The 23,118-nt window shown below is 39.6% G+C and overlaps 1 protein-coding gene across 2 annotated transcripts in view; it reads right to left on the reverse strand.

Annotated features, from left to right (window-relative positions):
* Positions 1 to 8,397: 8,397 nt before the first annotated feature.
* Positions 8,398 to 23,118, reverse strand: part of tio (tiptop) — a 143,982-nt gene continuing 129,261 nt past the window's right edge. For both annotated transcript variants that reach the window (XM_065223007.1, XM_065222999.1), the window contains exon 2: positions 8,398 to 15,468. In XM_065223007.1, coding sequence (XP_065079079.1) covers positions 12,075 to 15,464 — 3,390 coding nt within the window. In that variant the 5' untranslated portion in view covers positions 15,465 to 15,468 and the 3' untranslated portion in view covers positions 8,398 to 12,074. The remainder of the gene's footprint in view (positions 15,469 to 23,118) is intronic.

Consider the following 23,118-nt stretch of genomic DNA (forward strand, 5'->3'; position numbering starts at 1 on the left):
GATTTTCTTCGGACTTCTTAAGTTCCAAAAGAAAAGTTCCGACGTCTTGAACAACATCTCCGCAATCTATCGACAGCTCCAGGAACAACTCGCAACTTCTGGCAAGTTTAACTATCCCTATTGTTCACAGAACTTCTGAAAATTTCATAGATCTTCCGATATGTTCTGCCAACACGCTCACGGATGAGACTCTTAACTTTTATTTGTTTACATTGTGTTTCAATTGGTATTCTTAAGAACTTCATAAAATAAGGTTTCAATATTTAAATTGAGCAGATCGACTAGCCTGGTGGCTGCCGCTTTTGCTTACTGAGTAGAAGACCGTCGGGGATCCACATTGTAAAGATTCCCTATTTTCAGCTTTTTTACAGGCTGGAGTTGTTGTTTGAACCATTTGGTTTATCAATTTAATTTATCTGTATAACAATTATTCACAAGCATTCTTCCAGGTCAAGTCAAGAATAGTTTGATGATGATAAATCTTCCTAATATTCACATTACAGTTATGACCCGATCCTGTCAATCTCTCCGCGCATCAGACTGTTATTTTTCAATAATTCCACATAATTGTAATTTCATACCTTCCTCCTTCAAGATGAATGTTTAAGATACACATACTTTGCTAGCTGACAAAATGGGGTCATTGCTGTATAATTATTCTCTTTTTGCAGCCTTCATTCAGACTGGATCTATTGATTTAAATTATTTGAGTTTTCTTCCAGCTCTTTGATGACGGAACATCACTAGATTTATACTGTAATGATTCGCTCTTACAGCTTTCACCCTGGTTTTGTCTGTTGATTTGATTTGTTTGAATTGGTTTTCAGCTCTTTGGTGTTGGCAGTCGCGGGCGATCAATTTTGCTCATGCTCATGCTCTAAGTTCATTTTCAGCATTTCGATGATGGAACGTCTTCAGATTTATATTATAATGGGGCTTATTACGGATGTCACATCACGGTGAAAAGTTGTCACTTGTCGTCACGGTGAAGTGATTCCCATTTGATTTGTACGGTAATCACGGCTCTTATTCTGAGTATCACTTTCTTATCACCGTGTAGTGACACCCGTAATAAGGCCCAATGATACACCATTTGGTTTTGGCTTCGGGCAAATCCAAGTATAATGCATGATAACACTGATTCATTTAAAACCATGGTCGCATCACTTATCAAGGTGAATCCTGATCCAACGAACCCAACTTACTAACAAAATCTCCTTTTCTGTGTCTTTTGTTGGAAATTTCAGGGTTACATCTTCCTTATTGGGAGCTGAGGAGACATAGAGCTGCATCATATTGTATGTAAAATAATTATTATTTTCATTGCGGAATACCAGTTTTTTTATCCATATAAATGTATTTTCATTATTACGTATTTTAATGTTCTGATATATTTCATTTCTCCATTACATATGTTTACTATATATATAAATAAATACTGGGTTGGGAGGGAGCATCAGGGTATCATTTGACCTGAAACTGGACGATTGGAGTGGTATGACAACCGGAGTCTAGGAGGGAATAAACACTATCATTTTCTTTATCCTACCGATTCGATTGTGATGGTGTGAATTCTACTCCAACAGTTTCAGTGAGATTGACGCGCCCTTCTTAACAAACCATCCTGTAGGAAGCTTAATAAGTATTGCGAATTGCGTTATTCGATTTGTTGGATCGTATCGTTGGAAGGAGATTCTTAAATTCCCGTGGATTTCGCGTAAGTGTCTCTGCTTACGGGTCCACCCCACCGTTTTTGGCCCTTCATACAGCGATATTGTGAATTCAGATCGGTAGCTCAAATTGATCTTGCTATTAAGTGGAGCTGCATACAAGACAAGATCTTCGAAGGGATGGTGGCTACCTTACATACATACATATCAATTTGATTAAGGCATATCAGGATTTAAAACCGAGTTGATACAAAAGAAATTTATTTAGGTTTTATTAAAAATGATTGAGAATCGAATGACTTTGTCTTCGATGTTTTGAACTTGTTTCTCGAATCAGAAACCAACAATAGTCACCCATCATTGCTTCATCCCAAAACCCTTGGTAACGACGTTCCATCATCTTCATTTGTTGGTGAAAACGTTCGCCGTGCTCATCACTCTCGTCACCAGATTTTTCGGGAAGAAATTCATGTGAGAATGTAGGAAATGTATCTTCAAAGACATATTCACACCTGTGGTCAGTGAAATAAAAGGATTTGAAATTAATTATATGTAACAAACACAATATTTTTGATTTATACCTATTTTCTCATAATTTTTGAGCAATTCATCGACGGTTTCCTCATAATCTGGGCTTCTGAAATTTCCTAAAAAGGTTGTGACAACACGCTGGAACGATTTCCACGCTTCTTCCTCATCTGGTGTCAAAACTGTATTGAATGCGGAATCATTGAGCAGTTTTTTGATCTGTGGGCCAACAAATACACCTTCCTTTATCTTTGCGTCAGATAAATTTGGAAATACTGATTTCAAGTACTGGAATGCCGGCCCTTCTTTTTGCAACGCTTTGACGAAATTTTTGAATAGCCCAAGTTTTATATGTAGTGGTGGAAGTATTATGCGTTCTTTTACCACAAGAGGATCATTTTTAACGTTGTCTTTACCAATTGTGAAATTATCCCGTTTTGGCCAATCTTTTCGGACGTAGTGTTCCTTACGAGCTCGACTGTCCCATTTACACAAAAAACACATATATTTTGTGTATCCCTGTTGCAATCCAGCCAACATGGCAACCACTTTGAGATCGGAACAAATTTTCCAATTGTGTTGATTGTAATTTATCAAATTGAGCAATAGAGCCATTGATTCATACGTTTCCTTCATATTAACGGCATGAGCTAATGGAATAGAAGGTTTCTCATTCCCTTGATGCAGTAAAACGGCTTTCAAGCTCAACTTTCTGCTATCGCTGAATAAACGCCATTCAGCTGGATCATATGGCTCACCAAACTCTTCAAACAAGCCGTTTACGTCATGGCAAAAACATGCCTTGTCCTTTGTAGAATAATATTTGTCAAATTTCTTGTGACGATTCCTGTGACAAGAAATTTTGACCTCCTTGCTCAGCATGTTGGGTTCTTTCAAGCGTGATGTCAGCAATTCGGATTTCTCCTTTGATAAGTCGAGATCTCGCACCAAATCATTAAATTCGGATTGTGTAAACAGTTTTGGGTTTCTTTCCAATTCCACCTCGAAGTCTTCCTCGCATTCCTCCTTGAATTCCTCCTCACTTTTTGTAACGGTCGATTCAACAGAGGGCGCTCGTTTCCGCTTTGGATAAACAGGATACGGGACCGAACTTGAATGTGGAACAGGTTTTGTCATAGAAGCCACTTGTGGATACTCAACTGTTTTGTGACGTCCTTGTTGCTTAACTTTTGTCAAGCAGAAATAACAATCCGTTGCATGACAAAACGGTCGACGCCATATGGTGGGCTTGTCAAAGGACAAATAGCGACTGACAGATAACAAATAAGTGAGTTCGTAAGTAAGACATTATCACTTATCAAAAATAGATGAAGTAAGATAATGTCGATCAGGAAAGAACAAAGCACTACCATGCTGTACATAAATTGTTTATATGAAAGTTATTCAAAAAATCAATTTACCTTGCGCCTGACATCCACCTAGCCAAGCACGTTTTGCACGAACTACATAATACTTTTGGAATCCACGGTTCGTCAAAGTCTCCAGGATCAATTTTAAAATAAAGCCTGTATGCAGTTTGAAACGAAGCAGTGAAATTGACCGATTTTGTAAATGTATAGTTGCCACACGCGTAACAAAACTTTTGAGGATCATTTTTACACTTGAATTCACGTTTTGTCGTATACATCGTTAAGCAATGTTAAAGAAAGAAAGCTGTCAAATTGAGTTGGTTGCGTTAGGTTCTCGCCGAGCGGTCTCACAAACACTAGCGTAAATTATATTGTTGAAAATATCCCATTTAATTTTGCGTGACAGCTGGTAGTGTTAGTGAAATGCACCGTATGCGTACACGTCCGCAGAAAGGCTTACTGGAAGTGGTGCATGAACCTAGGAGCGGGACAACGGCCAATCTTGGAACATTCAACTTCCATGATTTTACAAAAAATTTCATAACTTCGACAATTTCCAACCGATTTCATCCATTAAAGGCTCATTTTCTCCAGTTTTTAATAGACTTTAAGAATAAATTATGGAATGATTTTTTGAATCTTTTTATCCCATGTAAAATGTTGATTAAATCAAAATTTTTATGGAAAATTCGCAGGAAAAATAAAAAAAAATGCTGTAAATTTTTAAATGACTTCAAAATTAAATTTTTAATTAAGACGTGAACGATAGAAAATTTATTTAGCTTCATTTTCATAAAAAAAGATTTGAAATTGGTGTACTAGTTCCAAAGATATTGACATTTTAGTAATCGTACTTTTGTCCAAAATTCAAAAAATTAAAAATTTTGTATATCTCAAAAATGGCTCTACTTTAATTTTTTCTGACCACGGCATTGAATTCAGCGTAGGATTTTGCATTAGAAACGTTGGTCAACCACTAAAGTTCACACTTTTTATGTTGTTTTGTAAACTAGTGTAATTTTATCACTGTTTTCATAAAACAAGCCTTTTTCCCAAACCCAGTCATCATAAACGAATACCACTTGATTGCACATCATTCTGCTTGAACCTGAAAATATATAAATCAGCGCTGCTCTCCTGTCTCTGCTCATTGAAGCGGTACTGACGGCGTGGCACTAGGTCCTGCAGCAAGCAGGACCAAGTCAGCTGCCAAAGGTGGATCACCCCAATGAGGAATGAGACTTGAAAAAACGTGCATGTAAAACCCCCTCCCCCTTAACAACCTCTCCCGCCCCCCCTTAACATAACCCGAAAAATACATGGACTTTGAAGATCATTTTTTTCTGGGAAATAAATTTTAAGCAAACCGCAATTATGTATAAACAATTAATTTTTTACATGCAGAGCCAGCATTTTCAAAAAAAAAACATTGCTTGACAGGAGACATACACTCGATGAATAACCAACAACTGACTGTAAAACATATCTGGTAACTCTATATATGCAATTATATTAACATCCAAAGTCCATCCTTTTTTCCACATTCTGCACAAAAGAAACGTTCTGCCCAACCCCCATTCATAATAAAATGGCGAGAAATCCTGTCAGTTGCGGGGCTTAGAAAGTATGTTTTGTGCAGAATATGTAAAAAGGAGGGACTTCGGATGTATTTTTTCTGCAAAATATGTAAAAAAGGAGGGACGTCAGATGTTAACCTAAATGCATATATCATGCATCATAGATAGAGATAGATAGATAGGTTCTACGTCATACTGCGGTCGTGTCTAGGTCACAACTCTTTAATTTTTTTTTTTTCAAAACGTTTTTATCAGGCGCAAGCCATTTCAAATTTAGCGGTTTTGTATCGCTGATCATGGGCGCTGATCAGGGACGCAGACTATTTCAAATTTTCACCCAAACTTGTCTACCAGGGTCGCAAGCCACTTGAAATTTAACATCTGTATTCAACTTTTTCCACAACTTGTCTACCAGGGCCGCTAGCTATTTAAAATTTTATTTTATTTTTAAAATTTTCCGGGTTTAACATTTTTTTAAAATTATAGTCACTTTAACGCTCTTCCCGAGCAGGAGAAAATAACTAATGAATACCTAATTCTGACCTGATATCAAAATTTGGTATTGATCAGCATGACATAAGAGGTAAAATACCAAAGAATAATACCAAAAAATTACATGCAAAATACTTTGCAAATAACAAAAATTGATATTTGGATACCAAAAGAATACCTGTGTGGTATTGTTTTGGTATTGCAATATCATAATTTGGTATTGGAATGGTATTGTGGGAACATTTTTTTGGTATAATTTTTTGGTATTTTACCTCTTATGTCAGGTTCATCCATACCAATTTAAGGTAACGAGATATTTGTTCCTGCTCGGGTTGGGTCATTCGTGACTTGTCCGGGAGTGAGATTTGAACTCGTGACTTTGGTGTGAGAGGTACGCCGGGGTCGCCGCTCAGATTTAACATTTTTTTTTTCCCTAAACATGTATATTAGGGGCGCTATCCACTTTAAATTGAACGATTTTAAGCATAGTTGGTGTAGGTGCAAGTTATTTCAAATATATCCTTTTTAAATGTTTTCCAGAACGTGTTTATCAGGGTCGAAACATTTAAAATTTTACGATTTTGATTATTTGTCTCTGAACTTGTCTACCAGGGGCGCTTGCCATTTCAAATTTACTGTTTTTTAAACTTTCCGTCGATCTTTTTTCCCTCCCCTCTCGCTTTGGCGCAGACCGTGTTTATGTCGATCTTGTTAATTGAGGGCGCATATTTTCGAGGGGACTGACTTGGATCCAGTGTATTTTAAATATATAACATTTGCGGTGATATTTTGCTCTCATTTATTGCTGTATTTTACCTATTTTTTCGGTTTGCAGCTAAGTAGTCGTCGACTACCCTTGACTACCCACAACCACAGCACTGATCAAAACATTGAATAGGTGGAGAATCTGTATACAAGCTTTTGCTCTGACTTTGATATTCAATAATTGAGTCCCTCGAATTTTCAATTAATGTGGTACTAAGCACCCACTTATTGGAAACCAAACGTTCACAGTATTCTATTTTGCATCATTCAACGAACACGCTACATAATGATGATGCATGATAATTTTATGTTAGAGTTGTCCTCCAATTTTAAGAACAAAGAGGTGCTTAAACCCCGTATGATCGTTATACCACTTCCTCCCCTACATAGCTGACATATGAACCAACAATTTGTTCAATATTGAAAACACCGTCTTCTGATAAGGAACACAGCTGCCTGTTGCGTTATCATAAAAAAAACAACCTTCACTCTCTTCTCCGCTTCAGAGATCTAATTTAAACTAATGATGGGGCTACTGAAGAAAAACAAAACTTAATTCTTGGCAATTGTTCTATCCCTGCTTTGTGGACTAAACTGGGGTGCTACTCTAAAATATATAACGGCTTGTTTAGGAGCCCACATTCGACTTTTCATAATTTATTACATTCCAGGAAAACTACTTGAACCAACATAGAACCATAACCCGAGCAGGAACCGATACCTAAATAATCGATAAAAAATGAATATCTTAATGTGGTATGATACCAGATTTCGGTATGCTTGTGGTATAAAACCTTGTTTTCATATCATTCAGTTATCGAAATATTTTGTAAAATATCAAATGAATACCAAATTTACAAAATGTGATCTTTAAGTGTTTAGACAATAACACCTAAAGGAGTTATTTAATTGGTATTAGAAGACCTTCAAAATAGCAAACTATGGTATTCTGGCATCTAAAAAGGCGTCTGTTATCCGTTTGTTTTTTTTAATGACTTAATTATTTATTAGTTCGTTATTCGTAGAATATTCTTGACGTATAATTTTTTTGTATTTTACCTCTTATGTCAGCCTCACTAATACCATATTTACACACTTAGAAATTATCGCCAACTTCGGTAATTTTTACCAAAATCTGAACAGCTGAATCGTTCGGTAAAATTTATGCAATTTAATTCAATTGCTTTTCAGCTACTTTGAAACTAAATTTCCACTGAAATGACAAGATTTGATCATTTAAACAAGGATGAACATGTTTTGAAATTATTTTCAAATTCAATAGCCTTTAAAATGATGGTACAAGTTTTACCGAACGTTCAGCTGTTCTGATTTCGGTAAAATTTACCGAACACGGAAACAAAATCTTAGTGTTTAGGTTGCCAGTTATGCTATTTTCGTACCTTAATTTGGTATTAATAAGTTATTTTTTCCTGCTCGGGTACCAGATCATTGAAATACTTGAATTTTTTTTTAGATAAAGTATAATAGTCAAAAATGCATGGCATACATCAATTTTGCGTATTTCTACGTCATACTGCGGTCGTGTCTAGGACACAACCCATTATTTTTTTGGAATTAATCTTTGGTATTTTACCTCTTATGTCATGCTGATCAACACCAAATTTTGGTATTCCGTCAGAATTAGGTATTCTTTAGCTATTTTCTCCTGCTCGAGCTCCATGGCACTTGATTGGTAATCGACGCTCGTCGGTGATTAGAACTCGATTGCGTAACAAAACCGATGCTAGTTTAAAAAAACTACTTCCCGTTTGACGAGATGAACTAGCGAATGATCTAAACATATCGCTAATAAAGTTAAAAAAAAATACTTACCATTTGATTAACGCTTCTAAGCTTGTAGACTTTTGACGAAAAGTAGAAATTGAAAAAATGCTAAACGCTACGACTTCTGCCATTCCAACGCTGATGAAAAAAGGGGATAGAATTTCTTTCACAGAGAATACCACTTCCGGGGCAAATGAAAACATGTGTGAATTTGAAATTTTTAACATATACATATTTTTATTTTGAGCTTTCCTTTTTAAAATTTTTAAAAATTGCATTTAAATAATAATTGATTTTTTATATCTCGTATAATATATATTTATATCTATATTTATAGATTTTGTTTTACCTTACTGTGTTCTTTTTTCATATTTTTTTTCTTGTGCTTTTTTTTCATCATGATCATCATCATTGCTGTTGGTGATGTTCTGTTTCCAGTTATGCTTGAAAGTTCTGCGATTTTTGCTGTTGTGTATGTGGCGAAATTAAAACCTTACAAATGGATAACAAATTTGCGCACCCAACCGGTGCTGGCATTCTAAATCAAGGAAGTTTGATACAGCGGAAAATAAACTGGGTGGTGGAGAAGAGATGATAGCTGTTTTATTTTTGCCATTACAATCGTTAATCGGAGGCGTACGCTACAGTCAACGCTACGTTCTGTGTTGAAATAAATCAACTTTTCGCTCTGTTTATGTTTATTTGTGTTTTACAATTGTTTTTGTTTTTTTTGTTGCTGTTATTCGATATCACTATAAATACACTGGTTTCTATTAACTTATCAATGATTTCTTTTATTTTACTAACTCGCTGATGGTTTGCTGGTTTAGTTCATTTGATTTTACATTATGTGAATTTGGATGCTGATCCATTTCCTCTTGCTTTGCTCTTAAGAGTGATTTGGTTGATCTTTTTCCCAATACTTATTGCTAAGCCTAATATTTTATATTATCGTTCGAAATTTACAATTTTCCAATTTGACTTCTCATGTTTCCGAATTCATTCGTATCCACATTTTTTTTTAATTATTACGTATACCTTTTTAGTACTTGTAGTTCCAATCGACTTATCAAGATGACTGTTTTTGTTTTACTTAATAGAGTTTCGTATCATTGATTTGATTTTCATGTTTTTTTTCCACGAGTATACCATTGTAGCAGGATTTTATTCTTTTTTTTCCGTATACAACGTTGCTCTTCGTCGCTCGTATCGCTTGCATTTTTCATTCACTTTTTTTTTTAAATAATACTATTTTAGGTTTTTAAATTTGTTATTTTGTTTACTGCAAAGAGAAGTTTTTATTTTTAATAAATACGTTTTTTGCGTGGCTTTTATTGTATAGTTATTTTCATTTACCCTACTTGTGGTATGTATTTATGTTAAGTCTAAAACTTTTCAAATTATGTACCTCTAGGCTGTGTTCAATTTTCAATCAAAGGTATACCTTATCGTTCGTACGTTGCTTTCTATTTTTTTTTCTGACGCTACAAGTTTGAAAGTGTTTTCAACTTCTATTTTAATCATTTATGTTTAGTAAATATTTACAACACATTTTTCGCTGTTCTAAAACAGGGTATGATACGATAAAATCTCTTTTCAACAGAATCAAACAAAAACTAAGACGGTTTCCGGGTAGTTTACGCGCTGTACAGAATCAAAAAGCAGTCATTTTTTTACAGAAATCACAAAAGGTATTTTCTTAGAAGTAATGAAAACAAACAAAAAGTAATATTTAAACAAAAGTACATTAACACGTAATAAATGCAAATCTGGGAGCATTGGAAGTTAGTGGTTCTCAATTCATCAATGTGTGAGGTTCTGTAGAACAAAGCAGTTAAGTCAAAATTCTGCATGTGTCAAATATGAAGCTTTTGTTTTCGCGCTATTTTGATTTTTGTTTTGCTTATACTGCTGTTTTTTTTTTATGGGAGAGAGATGCTCTAGCTCTTTTCCCTATTTATAGGTATACTGAATTTTGGCACGCAAATGTAAGTATGTTTGTAATACTTCTTTTATTTTTATGTTTTGTAATGTTTAATGGGTCGGAACGAAATACCAGATTTCTTCAAATAGTATGATCCTTTTTTTTTGTCACCGTATACCAAAAGTTTCAACTTCGTATAATTTGTTACTGTGGCCTTTTACTTCAGCTTATCGATTATTTCTTTTCCATTTGGGGTCAGAATTGATATAATACTTATTTTTGTTTTCGAGTGTAAATTACGTATACCAAATTTTCGATTGAAATTGAATAATTTTAACGTATTTTGCTTCATGCAGAATGCTTCACAATGTTGTTCTCTAGTTAGATCTCAATTTGTGTGTGTGTGTTTTTTTTTGTTTATCGTATAGCTTGCGTGATGTTTATGTTTCCTTCTGCTGTAACTACTTAGGAGGAGATTCTTAAGGTTTCTTTTAGTTGTCGTATGTATTTTAATGACTCGTATAGCTTGATTACTTTTGTTTTTTTTTTTACAATAAAATTCACGTTTCTGCCGTAAAAACTCAATAAGAATGACATTCTGTACAAAGTATCCATCGTTTTGTTTTCTCAGTAGCAGTTCCACGTTTCAATTTGTATACCAAATTTGATAATGTTCTGAAGATCTCAACGCCAAATGTTTTACATTCTTTGTTCTTTTGGAGAGCCCGTTTTGTGCTTGATTTAGCCGAAATGTGGTGTGAAAATCAATTGAAATAAATTAACATCATTTTTTCGTTCCTAAATCATGGTGATATGTGGAATCACATGTTTCAAGAAAACTTTTGAAATCTTCGGAGTTTTTCCCATCAGGTCTTCTCGAATTGTCATTCATCAAGGAGAGAATGAGAGCACATCAACAGACATGATATATTGTTCGAGCGTGAACGAGAGCGATTAGTTACACATTACTTACTGCATCCATCCAACTTGCAGAACGAGAAACGATCGAAGCCCGCGAGGTTTGTTCCATCTTTCAAAGACCCCATGCAAACTCCATTTTGTTTTTGCTGCAGCCAGCGAACGGCCTTCCGATGGCTTTCCGTCTGTATGTTACCCTTTCCATCTTCCTCTCGTCAACTGCTGCAAGCCCAAGCACACACAGGTCTACTATTCCGCTGACGTTGGTTTTATTTTCTTGATTGATTTCTTCTCTGTCCTCCTTCTCACATCGAAAAAAAAAATAATCAAAACTGCACTCTCCAACTGAACTCACACTTTTGCAAGTTGCGCTTTGCTCTACTTCATATTCCCTCTCCGGCGACTTGTGTGTGCTGCAGCAGCAGTGGCCTCGTTCGCCGTTTATATGCAGAGCTTGCATGTGTTGGAGTTCCTCCTCAAACACTTGGCGAGCGGCTGCCGATGTGTATATATAAAAGTCATTAAAGCGAGTGATTTAAAAGAAGCGGAAAAAAGAGATTCACCAACACTTCTAAAGAGGCCGCGTCAGATTGCATATAGAAGTAAAAAAAAAACCTGCTCCCGTCGGCTTTGCCGCTTCTGTTGTTGATCACCACCGCTCGACGGCGACCCTACCATCCTACACTCTCTCCCTCTTCTCTTGTTCATTTCTTCGCCGTTTACATTCCTTCAAGTGGTTATTGAACGCACCCATAGCAGAAATGGATACACACATAAATACGTTATTTACTGCTTCGTTTTCTTCGACTCTCGCTCTCTCGCTCACGCTCGAACAGTTTTCCTTTGCTGTTTTGCTTCATCTTCTCCTTCTTCGTTTCGACACCGTCCGTCGTACGTACACAAAACATGCTCTCGCTCTATCGCGCTGGCCGTCCATCATCGTTCCGACAATTCAGCGGATTATATTTACATAAATACAGAACAACAGGAAAACGAAACAAACCTACCGGATTTGACCGAAAGCGCGTATGCAAACTTAGGAATGTCAGACGTATTTGGACGACAATTGCTTGGCCAATTCGGTGTACTTGAGAAACTTGGAGTGTGGACTTTCGTCGTATCCCGACGGTGATTGCGCCGGAGGTGGGCTCTTGGTATGACCAATACCAACACCAACACTGCTGCTGCCACTGTTCGATGGAATGGGAGTACCACCACCGTCGGACCGATGTACACTGTCACGACCACCGGCCGCTCCGCTCCCGGTCGATTTCGGCGAAAGCGGAGAGTCCGGCTTCATCGCCGCTGGACCCTTGGGATCGGGAATCACGTCATCGTTGACAAAGTGAGCCTTCGAAAGATGATGCCGGTAGGCTCCCTTCGAGGTGAACGTCGTATCGCAATAGGCACACTTAATTACCGATTCGTCCGACATTACCGCGTCGTTGCAAGCCCAGCTGAATGCCAGTATCGCACCGGGAGCGGTTCTACTCCCCGACGCATTCGTCGTTGCCGAAAGCAGTCCACTACTTGACCCACCCCTCGCACTCGGAGTATTCTCCGTTTTATCACAAAGCTTCTGCAAAGCAGCCAACGGATGGGCACTTGACTTTTTTCCCGTTCCGCTAGATTCCGCACCGCCCGCATTATTCACTCCGGTCAAACTGTCGAACATCGATGACAGAGCTCCCAAACTGCTACTCACACTTGAACTTGACGCTTTCTTACTACCACCACCGCCACCACTACCACCTTCCGCCCCACCCGGTGTCGATCTCGAGGTAATGGAATGATGATCACTGATTGGACTAGCTGCTGGACTCAACGGAACGCTTGCCGTCGCCTGCCGTGGACTCGGCGCAGGACTGGACGCCACACTATTCCTTCTTCTCATCTCCTTCTCCGAATCCGACATGTCTTCGTTCGACTTGCTCGGTGGTCGCATCGATCCTGGCTCGTCATCCTCATCTACTTCTTTTTTGATTTTAATTTTCGGTGGTTCATGCTTCACTGCTTCCTCTTCGTCGTCACTTTGCATCTCTCGCTTGATATTCATCGCCCCTTGTTCGTCACTGTTGTTATGATCATCCATGAATTGCTTCTCCGGTGTTCCCCTTGGCGTCGAGTGACCAGGAGTGTCAAATTTTTTCTCCGGTGTCAACGAATCCACCCGACTAGATCCCCGTTCCGAAATGGAACTCGACTCGCTTCCACTCCTTTCCCGCCTTCCAAACTGCGCTACATACTGCTGTTGGTGATACGATCTCAGCAAGTTCATCGTCTGTGGATCCACCAACGGTTTAGTATAGTCAACACTCTCGTCGATTCCTAGCCGCTTCAGGATGCTCGATCCCAGTGGAGTAGAGCTCTGACTGTTGTTGCCAAAGTTGGTGTTCGGATTCCTCGAGCGTGTATCGAAACTCTTCTCAATCAACTGCTCGATCGCGTTCAGCACCGATGGGGAAGAACTTTTGCCTCCGTCCTTCTTGGTCGACGCCGGAGAGGACAAATCCGCTGGCATGGGCGATTTTTGCAGCGAAAGTGGTGATGATAAATCATCTCCCACCGATTTTCGACCATCCCGGCTCGAAGGTGTAACGGGACTTATCGAATCCGGTGGGATGATTGTATTGGAGAGGAGGGCATTCTTGAGCTTTTCCCGCTGCTGCTGAGCCTGGAGCAGCGCCGTTCCGTCGATGCATTGTCTGATATGATCCACGAACATGGTGGTTTCGATCTTCTCATTGCACTTTTCACAGGTGATTTTACCGGCCCCTAGATCACGGATTGGCTTATTCGCAGCAACGTTCGTCACTGGACCTTCCCCGTTCTTAAAATCGTGCTGTGCACGTTCCATTTCAAGCAGCTTGCGCACCGGAAGTGACTTCTTCCGTTTTTCCCGCGTCTGACGACGTCGGCCACCGGTTTCCGTAATCGATCGCATTATGTGCTCCTTATAATGGGCGTTCTTGACCATGTGATTGCTGAGTTCTTTTAGCGAGGAGAAAGCTTGGTCGCAAACCTTACAGGTCAGGACTGCACTCACATGACTGTTGGCTTGTGCGGGTGGTGCATTGGGTGCTCCTGGAGGAGCTGGTGTATTTCCTCCTCCGCTGGGTCCTGGAGGACCCCCGGGTTTATCGTCCGTTGACTTCCAAGATATGATTTGTTCTTGTGAGATAATGTTGGTGTAGTGTTGCGTCTGCTGCATATGAGTGGTCATTTCGGCAAGAGTACGGAAGCTTTGACCGCACCACATACACTTTAGGATTTGTCGAGTCTGTTCGGCCCCTTTGCCAAGCCATACGTCCTGGCCGCGGACCAGCTTCCGAGGAAGAGGCATCGTTTCCTTAATCAATAGGTTCAGTTCACTGGGTGATGGTTTATTGGAAGCACTGCTGCTCATGTGGGAAGCGGACGAATTCGGTGGTTGTTGATGCATGTGCTGTTGAGGCATTCCTGTACCGGGAGGAACGTTGACTCCGCAGTGTTTAGTTTCCTTCATGTGAGTAGTCAAGGCGGCTAGCGAAGGGAAGCTCTGCTTGCACCAAACACACTTGAGGACGTCCTTGGCCGAATCGGCCCCTTTGTTGAGCCAATGTGACTGCCAAGCACTGTGACGGCCACCGCCAGCGGTAGACCCTCCACCACCACCACCGCTTCCACTGTTGTTGTTCGAAGGTCGGTAGATTTCATCCCCTCCCAAGCGACTCATTTCGGTCATCTTCTCTAAGGCTTTCGCGGCTTCATTTGTGACACCTTTGTGTTTGCCGTTCCAATCGGTGTGATTGTTCTTGGGAGACATACTGGCGGCAGCAACAGCGGCCGCAAAGTATGGTAGTTGCGATCCGACCGGAGAACTCCAAGGACTCACTATTGACGGTTTGTAGTCTAGAGAACGAGCAGCTTTCCTCGGTGGAGGCGATTCGGAGTCATCACCGGATCGTTTCCGTGTGCTAACCGACAAATCCAGCGGACTGTTGTCACCGGATTTTGCGCTCAGATTGACGGCGTCTCCATCTTCGCAGTCGCTGTTGCCGTCCTCGTCGGCCGTGCCGCTGTCGGATCGTTTTTTGCTAAAGTCCAACACGGCATCGTCGCCACTCTCGTCGGTCGGGGACGCCAGCGGAGGTAGTATCGGCGGGGAACCGTTCCGAGCGGCTGCCAGTCCGGCCAGCGGCGAACCCAGCAGCAGCCGGTTCTGTTGCGCCGCTACGGCTGCCACGTTCAGATAGGCGGCCATGGCGGCTGAATGCTGAGGCAGGAGGGCGGCGGCGGCTGCTGGCGCTAGGGTGGGTGGGAGCGTGATCGAAACCGGGCTCACGTTGGCGCCCGAATTCTGCCCGTCCCGGTCGCCCTCGGAACGAATCGATTCGTCCGAGGGGCAACGTCCACCGCCGGATGACTCCCTCGATTGGCATCTAGGGCTGGCCATTTCACTGTGGGGGAGAAGAAGAAAATGAGGGATGGATTAGGATGATGTTCAAACGGTGGTAAAATGGTATGTTTTAGTCAGGCATAACATTTGATAACGGCACAAAAGCATTTGTACACAAACTTGTACACAAGGCCCCGCGAACCAAAGTACGCCCAAGTATAAAAAAGGATTTCGTTTTACTCGCTAAAAAACTGAAAGCCGATAAAAGTTCATTCTAGAGTTGCTTAGAAATTCTAATGAAATGTAATCATCAAAGTGCATAGGCTTTGAACATTTTGCAAGGTTCTTTTTTTTCCTCTGTTCGGCACCTAACACCACTGCGAAAAGTAATTTGATCTATTGTATTATATCCCGTGTCCTTAGTTTAGTGCATGTCGTATTACTCCATCACTATTGAGAAATGATGAAGTATTCGATTTTTTACAGTTGTCATTCTTGCATTTATCGTAAGGATCCGACTCTAATTGAAAGGTCCCACTATTTATACACTTCGGAGTATTGAAACACCCTCCAAAGGCGCGCCCCTTTTGCAGTCAAAATTGGATTCCTTAGCAACAAAATTAAGGAATGACACCGATAATGACCATGTATCAGAACCCTAGTCTTAACTACTTCAAACTAGGGAACAACGATTAGAAGATTAGGAATCACATAACTAACTCATTTTTTCCTTGTTTCAAGATCATCCTCGGTCCAGGCAACCCTAGGACTTATCACTATCAACAAGGCATAAAAAGTAACAAGGACTAAGATGTGTTCCTTTGATTACTGAAAAATCCTGTTCCCCTAGTTGAAATAGTCAAGACTACACACTTAGAAAAAATCATGTAAATTTATGTTCCCTGAGAATGACATATACGAGCGTCAATTTTGACATAAAATTGAGCAATAATAGATGCGAAGTTCAACTCAATCAAACTTACTTTTCGTCGAGTGCTGAACTTTTCAGTCTCGGAGAATTTAATTTTACATGACATGTTTGTTTACGTCTCATCCTTCATGTCAAAGATGGTTTCCGTCACGTGTAGAATTATGTATTTCTAAGTATGTAGGAATCGGTGGTAGATCTTTCATCCCGTAACGTACCACGGAAAGGTGATCCACCCACGTTACGGGGCAAATTATCGGCAGTGATTAGTATTGTCGCATTAAAGGCCCTTCACTCCATTTCAGCTTCTGTTCAATTTTCAAATTTCCGCAGTGCTCTAGAGGAACCGCAGTGCTCTAGAGGAACCGCAGTTCTCTAGCTAATAAATAACCGTAATAGAGTTTCATGTTAATATAAGTATAGCATTTTTACCCAATTGTGAAAACTCGTAAACTCGTACGAAGGCAAAAGAAATACTTCAAATCTCCTCATCAATGTAAGAGCTAGGTAAAGAAGTGTGCGTTTGACTTGTACTGTCGCATTAACTGACATAACCCCATGCCATAAAAACTTCCTCAAAGCCCCAAGGCTGCAAAATGCGTGTCGATTCATGGTTGACATGGTTGGTTCTCAATAATGCGATGATCAATCTTTATGATTTAGCCACCATTCCAAAGGTATGGCTATCGTCTTTCATTTAATACAGGTAGATACCCGATTGGACCTGTGATTGGCCATCCGGAACGGAAAAACCCGGAAAAGTCCCGAGCAAAATGCGTGTCGATTGAAGTTGACATGACTGGTTCTCGGTGATTTGGTTACCAAATTTCAAGATTGAGCCACTATTTGAAAGGTATAACTATCTACTTACGAACGAAACAGACAACGAACTGATTGCACTTGTGGTTGGCAAATCGGAACGGGAACACCCGCGAAAGGTGGCTCTGTGGAAATTCGGATTCACCGATAAAATGGTCAATTCCTGAAAGTAGACCTAGAGATCCGCGATTTTTTTCTAAATTGCAAACAATTATTAGCAGAGAAGAAATAAACCATCAACATATCAATTCTGCAACCAAGTGGCCAGAAAACGGTCCTCTGGATATCCGGAATCACCGGAAAAATAGTAAATTCTTGAAAGTAGACTTAGAGATCCACGATTTTTTCTAAATTGCTTACAATCATGAGCATAGAAGAAATAAACCATCAACATATCGATTCTGCAACCAAGTGGCCAGAAAACGGTCCTCTGGATATCCGGAATCACCGGAAAAATAGTAAATTCTTGAAAGTAGACCTAGAGATCCGCGATTTTTTTCTAAATTGCAAACAATTATTAGCAGAGAAGAAATAAACCATCAACATATCAATTCTGCAACCAAGTGGCCAGAAAACGGTCCTCTGGATATCCGGAATCACCGGAAAAATAGTAAATTCTTGAAAGTAGACCTAGCGATCCGCGATTTTTTCTAAATTGCTTACAATCATGAGCATAGAAGAAATAAACCATCAACATATCGATTCTTCAACCAAGTGGCCAGAAAACGGTCCTCTGGATATCCGGAATCACCGAAAAAAAAAATAGTAAATTCTTGAAAGTAGACCTAGAGATCCGCGATTTTTTCTAAATTGCTTACAATCATGAGCATAGAAGAAATAAACCATCAACATATCGATTCTGCAACCAAGTGGCCAGAAAACGGTCCTCTGGATATCTGGAATCACCGAAAAAACAGTAAATTCTTGAAAGTAGACCTAGAGATCCGCGATTTTTCTTAATTGCTTGCAATCATGAGCATAGAGGAAATATGACATCAACATATTGATACTGCTATCGGGTGGCCGGAATATGGTGCTCTGGATATCCGGAATCACCGGAAAAATAGCCAATTCTTAAAATTAAACCTAGAGATCCGTGATTTTTTAGAACATGTGAAGAACCCTTAGTTGAGAAGAGATATCTCAGTGCCATAGTGATCCGGTCCCCCGGTGGCCATAAAACACCCTTCTGGATATCCGGATGCACCAGAAAAATGGTCAATTCCTAAAAGTAGTCCTAGAGATTCGCGATTTTTTCCAAATTGCATACAATCTTGAGTATAGAGGAAATATACCACTACCATATAGATTCTGCCTGGGGTTGCTAGAAAACGGTTCTCAGGATATACGGAATCACTGGAAAACTTTCTCTGCAAGTTTTTAGAAAATGAATAGAGCGCTTATTTGAACAAATATGTCTCAGCGCGATATTGATTCGATCCCCCGGAAGCTATAAAAGGCCGGTAAAATGGTTGATTCCTTAAATTAGTCCTAGATGTCCATAATATTTTTCTAAATTGCGTACAATCTTGAGCATAGAGAAAAAATGCCATCACCATATTGATTATGCCACCATAAAACTGGATTTCCCGAATCACCGTAAAAGTAGTCATAAAACTCTGCGAGGAGGATACATCTCAGCACCATATTAATTCAAACACCCAGTAGCCATAAAACACCCTTCCGAATATCCAGATTCTTCATAAAAGTGGTCAGTTTTTGAATGTGTGCCTGGACCTATGATTTTTTGACTTTAATAAATGCTCAGAATGCTGAGAAAAATTGAAATTTATCTGCGTCATATCGATTCACTCACGTGGTAGTCATAGAATATTAACTTGGATATCCGGATTCCTCTGACAAGTGGTAGATTTCTGAATATGGTCCTGAGTTACCTGCTGTTCTATTTTTTTTTTGTTAACGTCGGTTTTCTGTTCCGCAATCTAGTGCCAATCACCGACGGATATAGATTGCCATCCATTGACGACAATCGAATGTGCAGAGAGGCAGCTTCCAAACCTGCGTAAGGATATCGTACCCATCAACGCATAAGGGCCGGGACCAACGGCTTTACTTCCCTTCCGAAGGAAGACGTGACCAGAGATTTTTATGCCTCAGAAAAATCCCACCGACCTCGGCTGGGATTGAACCCAGACCCATTGGGGTGAGAGAGCAGTCACGCTTACCCTACACCACCGGCGCCGAAAAAAATCTCAGTCCTTTCCTTGCAAATATTGACGAAATGTTTTTATTAGTTTACGTTATTTTTGTTTTACTAAGTAATACAAACAGATTCTTGAACTTTACCACCTTCCTCCTATACTTCATAACATTGACAAAACCCTGGCATAGATCGATGTCCGATGCAACACATATATTATAGATCTGGCCCAACAGATAGCTTGCTTGCATTAGCAGCAAAAATATTGTGAACATTGCTGAGCAAGCGTACAGTGACGACGCGTGAGACCTACGAACGTTCCATATAGCGAATATCCAACGTGACGTTACCACTGCAGTTCATGCAAAAAAAAGTAAACATTATGATAAAATACAAACACCACTAAACATTGCCTCATATCACTAACACCAACAAGCCAGTTGAGCAGGATCTTATACAAAGGACATCAGACAGCTATCCTCAGCATCTCTGTCATTCAATTATCTTATTGTCATTAGCCACAGTAACAGGAATGTTGTTGCTTCTGGCATTATTGCTTACCACTTTTTGATGTATACACATTCAGTTGACTTTCACCCACAGTTTCTTCATTGTCATCACCAATAATTATGTCTTCCTCCTCGGAATATTCTTCCACCACCATTTCCTCATCAATCGAGCATTCCGATTCATCCTCATTTTCTTCCCAATCACTTGATTCACTCATTTTTTTTTATTCAGACAAAGCGAAACACGTCACTTTCGAATAGATTGAATTTGAAATATGGATGGCTTCAAAAATAAACAAATCACGCTAAAACAAGAAACACTACTTGTGCCGTTCGCATAACGGGTTATAAAATGTTACAAGGCTATCTTGATGTAACATGTTATAACTCCGTAGTGCAAACATAGAATTACAGTAAAAAATGTGTTAGTACACACACAACAAAGCTATTCAATATTTCACAAAACCATCTGCACATTTGTCAATGGGCTTATTGGGTAATATAACATTGTACAATGTACTAAGAAACTGTGATCAAATTCACATACATGTATGTAATATTGTATCTGCTTTTAGCAATTTTGAAATATGGATTACATAGATTTATATTACATTTTTACACATTACATTACAACTTTTTTACAGAGGAGAGTATACGTATCGCTAAGAAAACCGTCTTTTGATCCGATGCCAAGTTTCAAAAAAACATTCAAGTAAGCTCGCCGAGACCAGAATATGTCTGTACAACTTCTTCTTCTTCGCATTTAAATCTTATTGCTTATCGCATATTACCTTATTGCGTGCTCTCAACTTATACCTCGTTCACACTACAACCTATATAATATAATATAGGTTGTCTTGCAATGAGCACTCATACATTTAGTTTTCACTGGAAATCCTATATGAGTGCTCGGTGCAATACAGCCTATATTACATGATATAGGTTGTAGTGTGAACGGGGTATTAGTGTTCTAAATGCACTTCCACAGTTATGAATTGAGAGACGTCGATGCCAATACCAATACATGAATTGGGGCCTATGGGACCCCTATGTCTGTACATATGTAAGGGGAGATCCCCCAGCGCGACATATCTCATTGCTCGGACATTGCTGATTTCCATGATTTCAACGGTCAATGGAAGTATAAGACAAGAAATAAGAAGAAGCATACATGCCAAAACACGTGAATAACACGCATGAAACCGTGGATAAAAGCAATGTCCGGTATTGAGAGATGCCCGCCGCTTAGGGATCTGCCCCTTTTTTTAATTTTTTGTATAGTATGGATAAAAATGCTTCAAAAACCTGGCTTTGTTTTGTGGTGTTGTTATGCAGTAATCGAGTTTATACCCATATGTACCCTTGACCACGATGTGAACTCACTAATCATCTAGTGCCTTCCTTCTGAAAACAACTCCTTAAGCTGGGTTTAGACAAGGCAAGTCAATTGATCAACTCAGTTGAATTCAATTGGCTTGAAAAGTTGAGCCTGGTTCAACTTTTTTCAATTCAAGTGAGTTGATCAAGTCAGTTGAATGGCATGGTTTACACGTTCAATTCGCGTTCAAGTCAGTTGAATTCAACTGATTTGATCAATTGACTTGCCCTGTCTAAACCCAGCTTTACTCTCTTCAGTAGCTTAGACTTCCCACACGACCACGTGTGTGGTGTGTGGTGTGTGTCTTTGTGTGTTAAACAATTTTGAGTAACGTGATTCTCAGTAACACCTCATATAATACCTCATAACATGAGAATTAAAACCAAGTGCAATGTTATAAAAAGTGCCCAGAATTACATTGGACACATCCGGACACATGACATATCCGGACGCATGCAATTCGGTCCAGTGGTTAGTGAGAAAAACATTACTCAAAATTGTATAACACACATACATATACTCATCACGTGGTCTTCGACCTCGATTCGAAACAATACGAAGGGAGATGTCTGCCCTTGGCGCAATTAATGTCGGCAAGGAAATGCGTCGAGAGGAGGGCACCTGGGATGCCGTCAACAGGGCAGTCGCTCAAATGCTGTTGAACCTGCAACGTAAGTAGGCAGACGATCATCGAGCTAGTAACACCAGCTAGCGCTGATATTATGAGAGGTGCATAACCACTTTTAGGAATACACTATTTTTCCGGTGTTTCCGATTATCCAGAAGGGCCTTCTATGGCCTTCGAGGGATTGAATCAATGTGGCACTGAGATATCTCTCTCAACTAAGAGTTTTTCACATTTTCTAAAAAATCGCAAATCTCTAGGTCTACTTTCAAGAATTGACCTTGATCCCGTTTATTCAGGATGTCCAGAGGACCGTTTTCAGATCACTTGGAGGAGGATCGATATAGTGATGGCATATTTTCTCTATGCTCACGATAGAATCCAATTAAGAAAAAATCGCGGGTCTCTAGGACCATTTTTAGGAATGGACTAATTTCCCGATGAATCCAGATATCCAGAAGGGCGTTTTATGACCACCGGGGGATCGAATCAATATGGAGCAGAGATATCTCTCCTCAAATGAGGGTTTTTCACATTTAAAAAAGAAACGTGGATCGCTAGGTCTACTTTTATGAGTGGCTCATTTTCCTGGTGATTTTGGATATCTAGCTGACCGTTTCGTGGTCACCGTGAAGCAAAATCGATATGGTGATTGAATATTTCCTCTATGATGAAGATTGTATGCAATTTTGCAAAAATTGCGGATCGCTAGGACCACTTTTAATTTAATTGACCATTTTCCTGGTGATTCCAAATTCAGAAAGGGGTTTTATGGCCACCGGGTGAACGAATTAATATTTCACTGAGATATCTCCACTTAACTTAAGGATCAATACATTTACTAAAAATTCACCGAGCATTAGAACCACTTTGTAAAAATTACTACTTTTCCGATGTATCCGAATATCCTGAGGAACGTTTTCTGGCCACCCTGAAGGAGGATTGATATGGTGATGGCATATTTCCTCTTTACTCAATATTGTATGCAATTTATAAAAAATCACGGATCTCAGGGACTACTTTTAGTAATTAACCAATTTCCCGGTGAATCCGGATAACCAGAAGGGCGTTCTATGGCCACCGGGGGATCGAATCAATATGGCACTGAGGTATTTCATCTCAACTGAACGTTCTTCACACGTTCTAAAAAATCACGGATTTCTAGGTCTACATTCAGGAATTGCCCTTGATCACAGTGATTACGGATATCCAGAGGACCGTTTTCTGGTCACCTAGCAGCCGCATAGATATAGTGATAGCTTATTTCCTCTATGATTATTATTGTGTGCAA

Source organism: Ochlerotatus camptorhynchus, unplaced genomic scaffold (assembly GCF_037179485.1).
Source record: "Ochlerotatus camptorhynchus isolate MF236.1 unplaced genomic scaffold, CSIRO-AGI_Acam_v1.1 ptg000015l, whole genome shotgun sequence".
NCBI lineage: Eukaryota > Metazoa > Arthropoda > Insecta > Diptera > Culicidae > Ochlerotatus > Ochlerotatus camptorhynchus.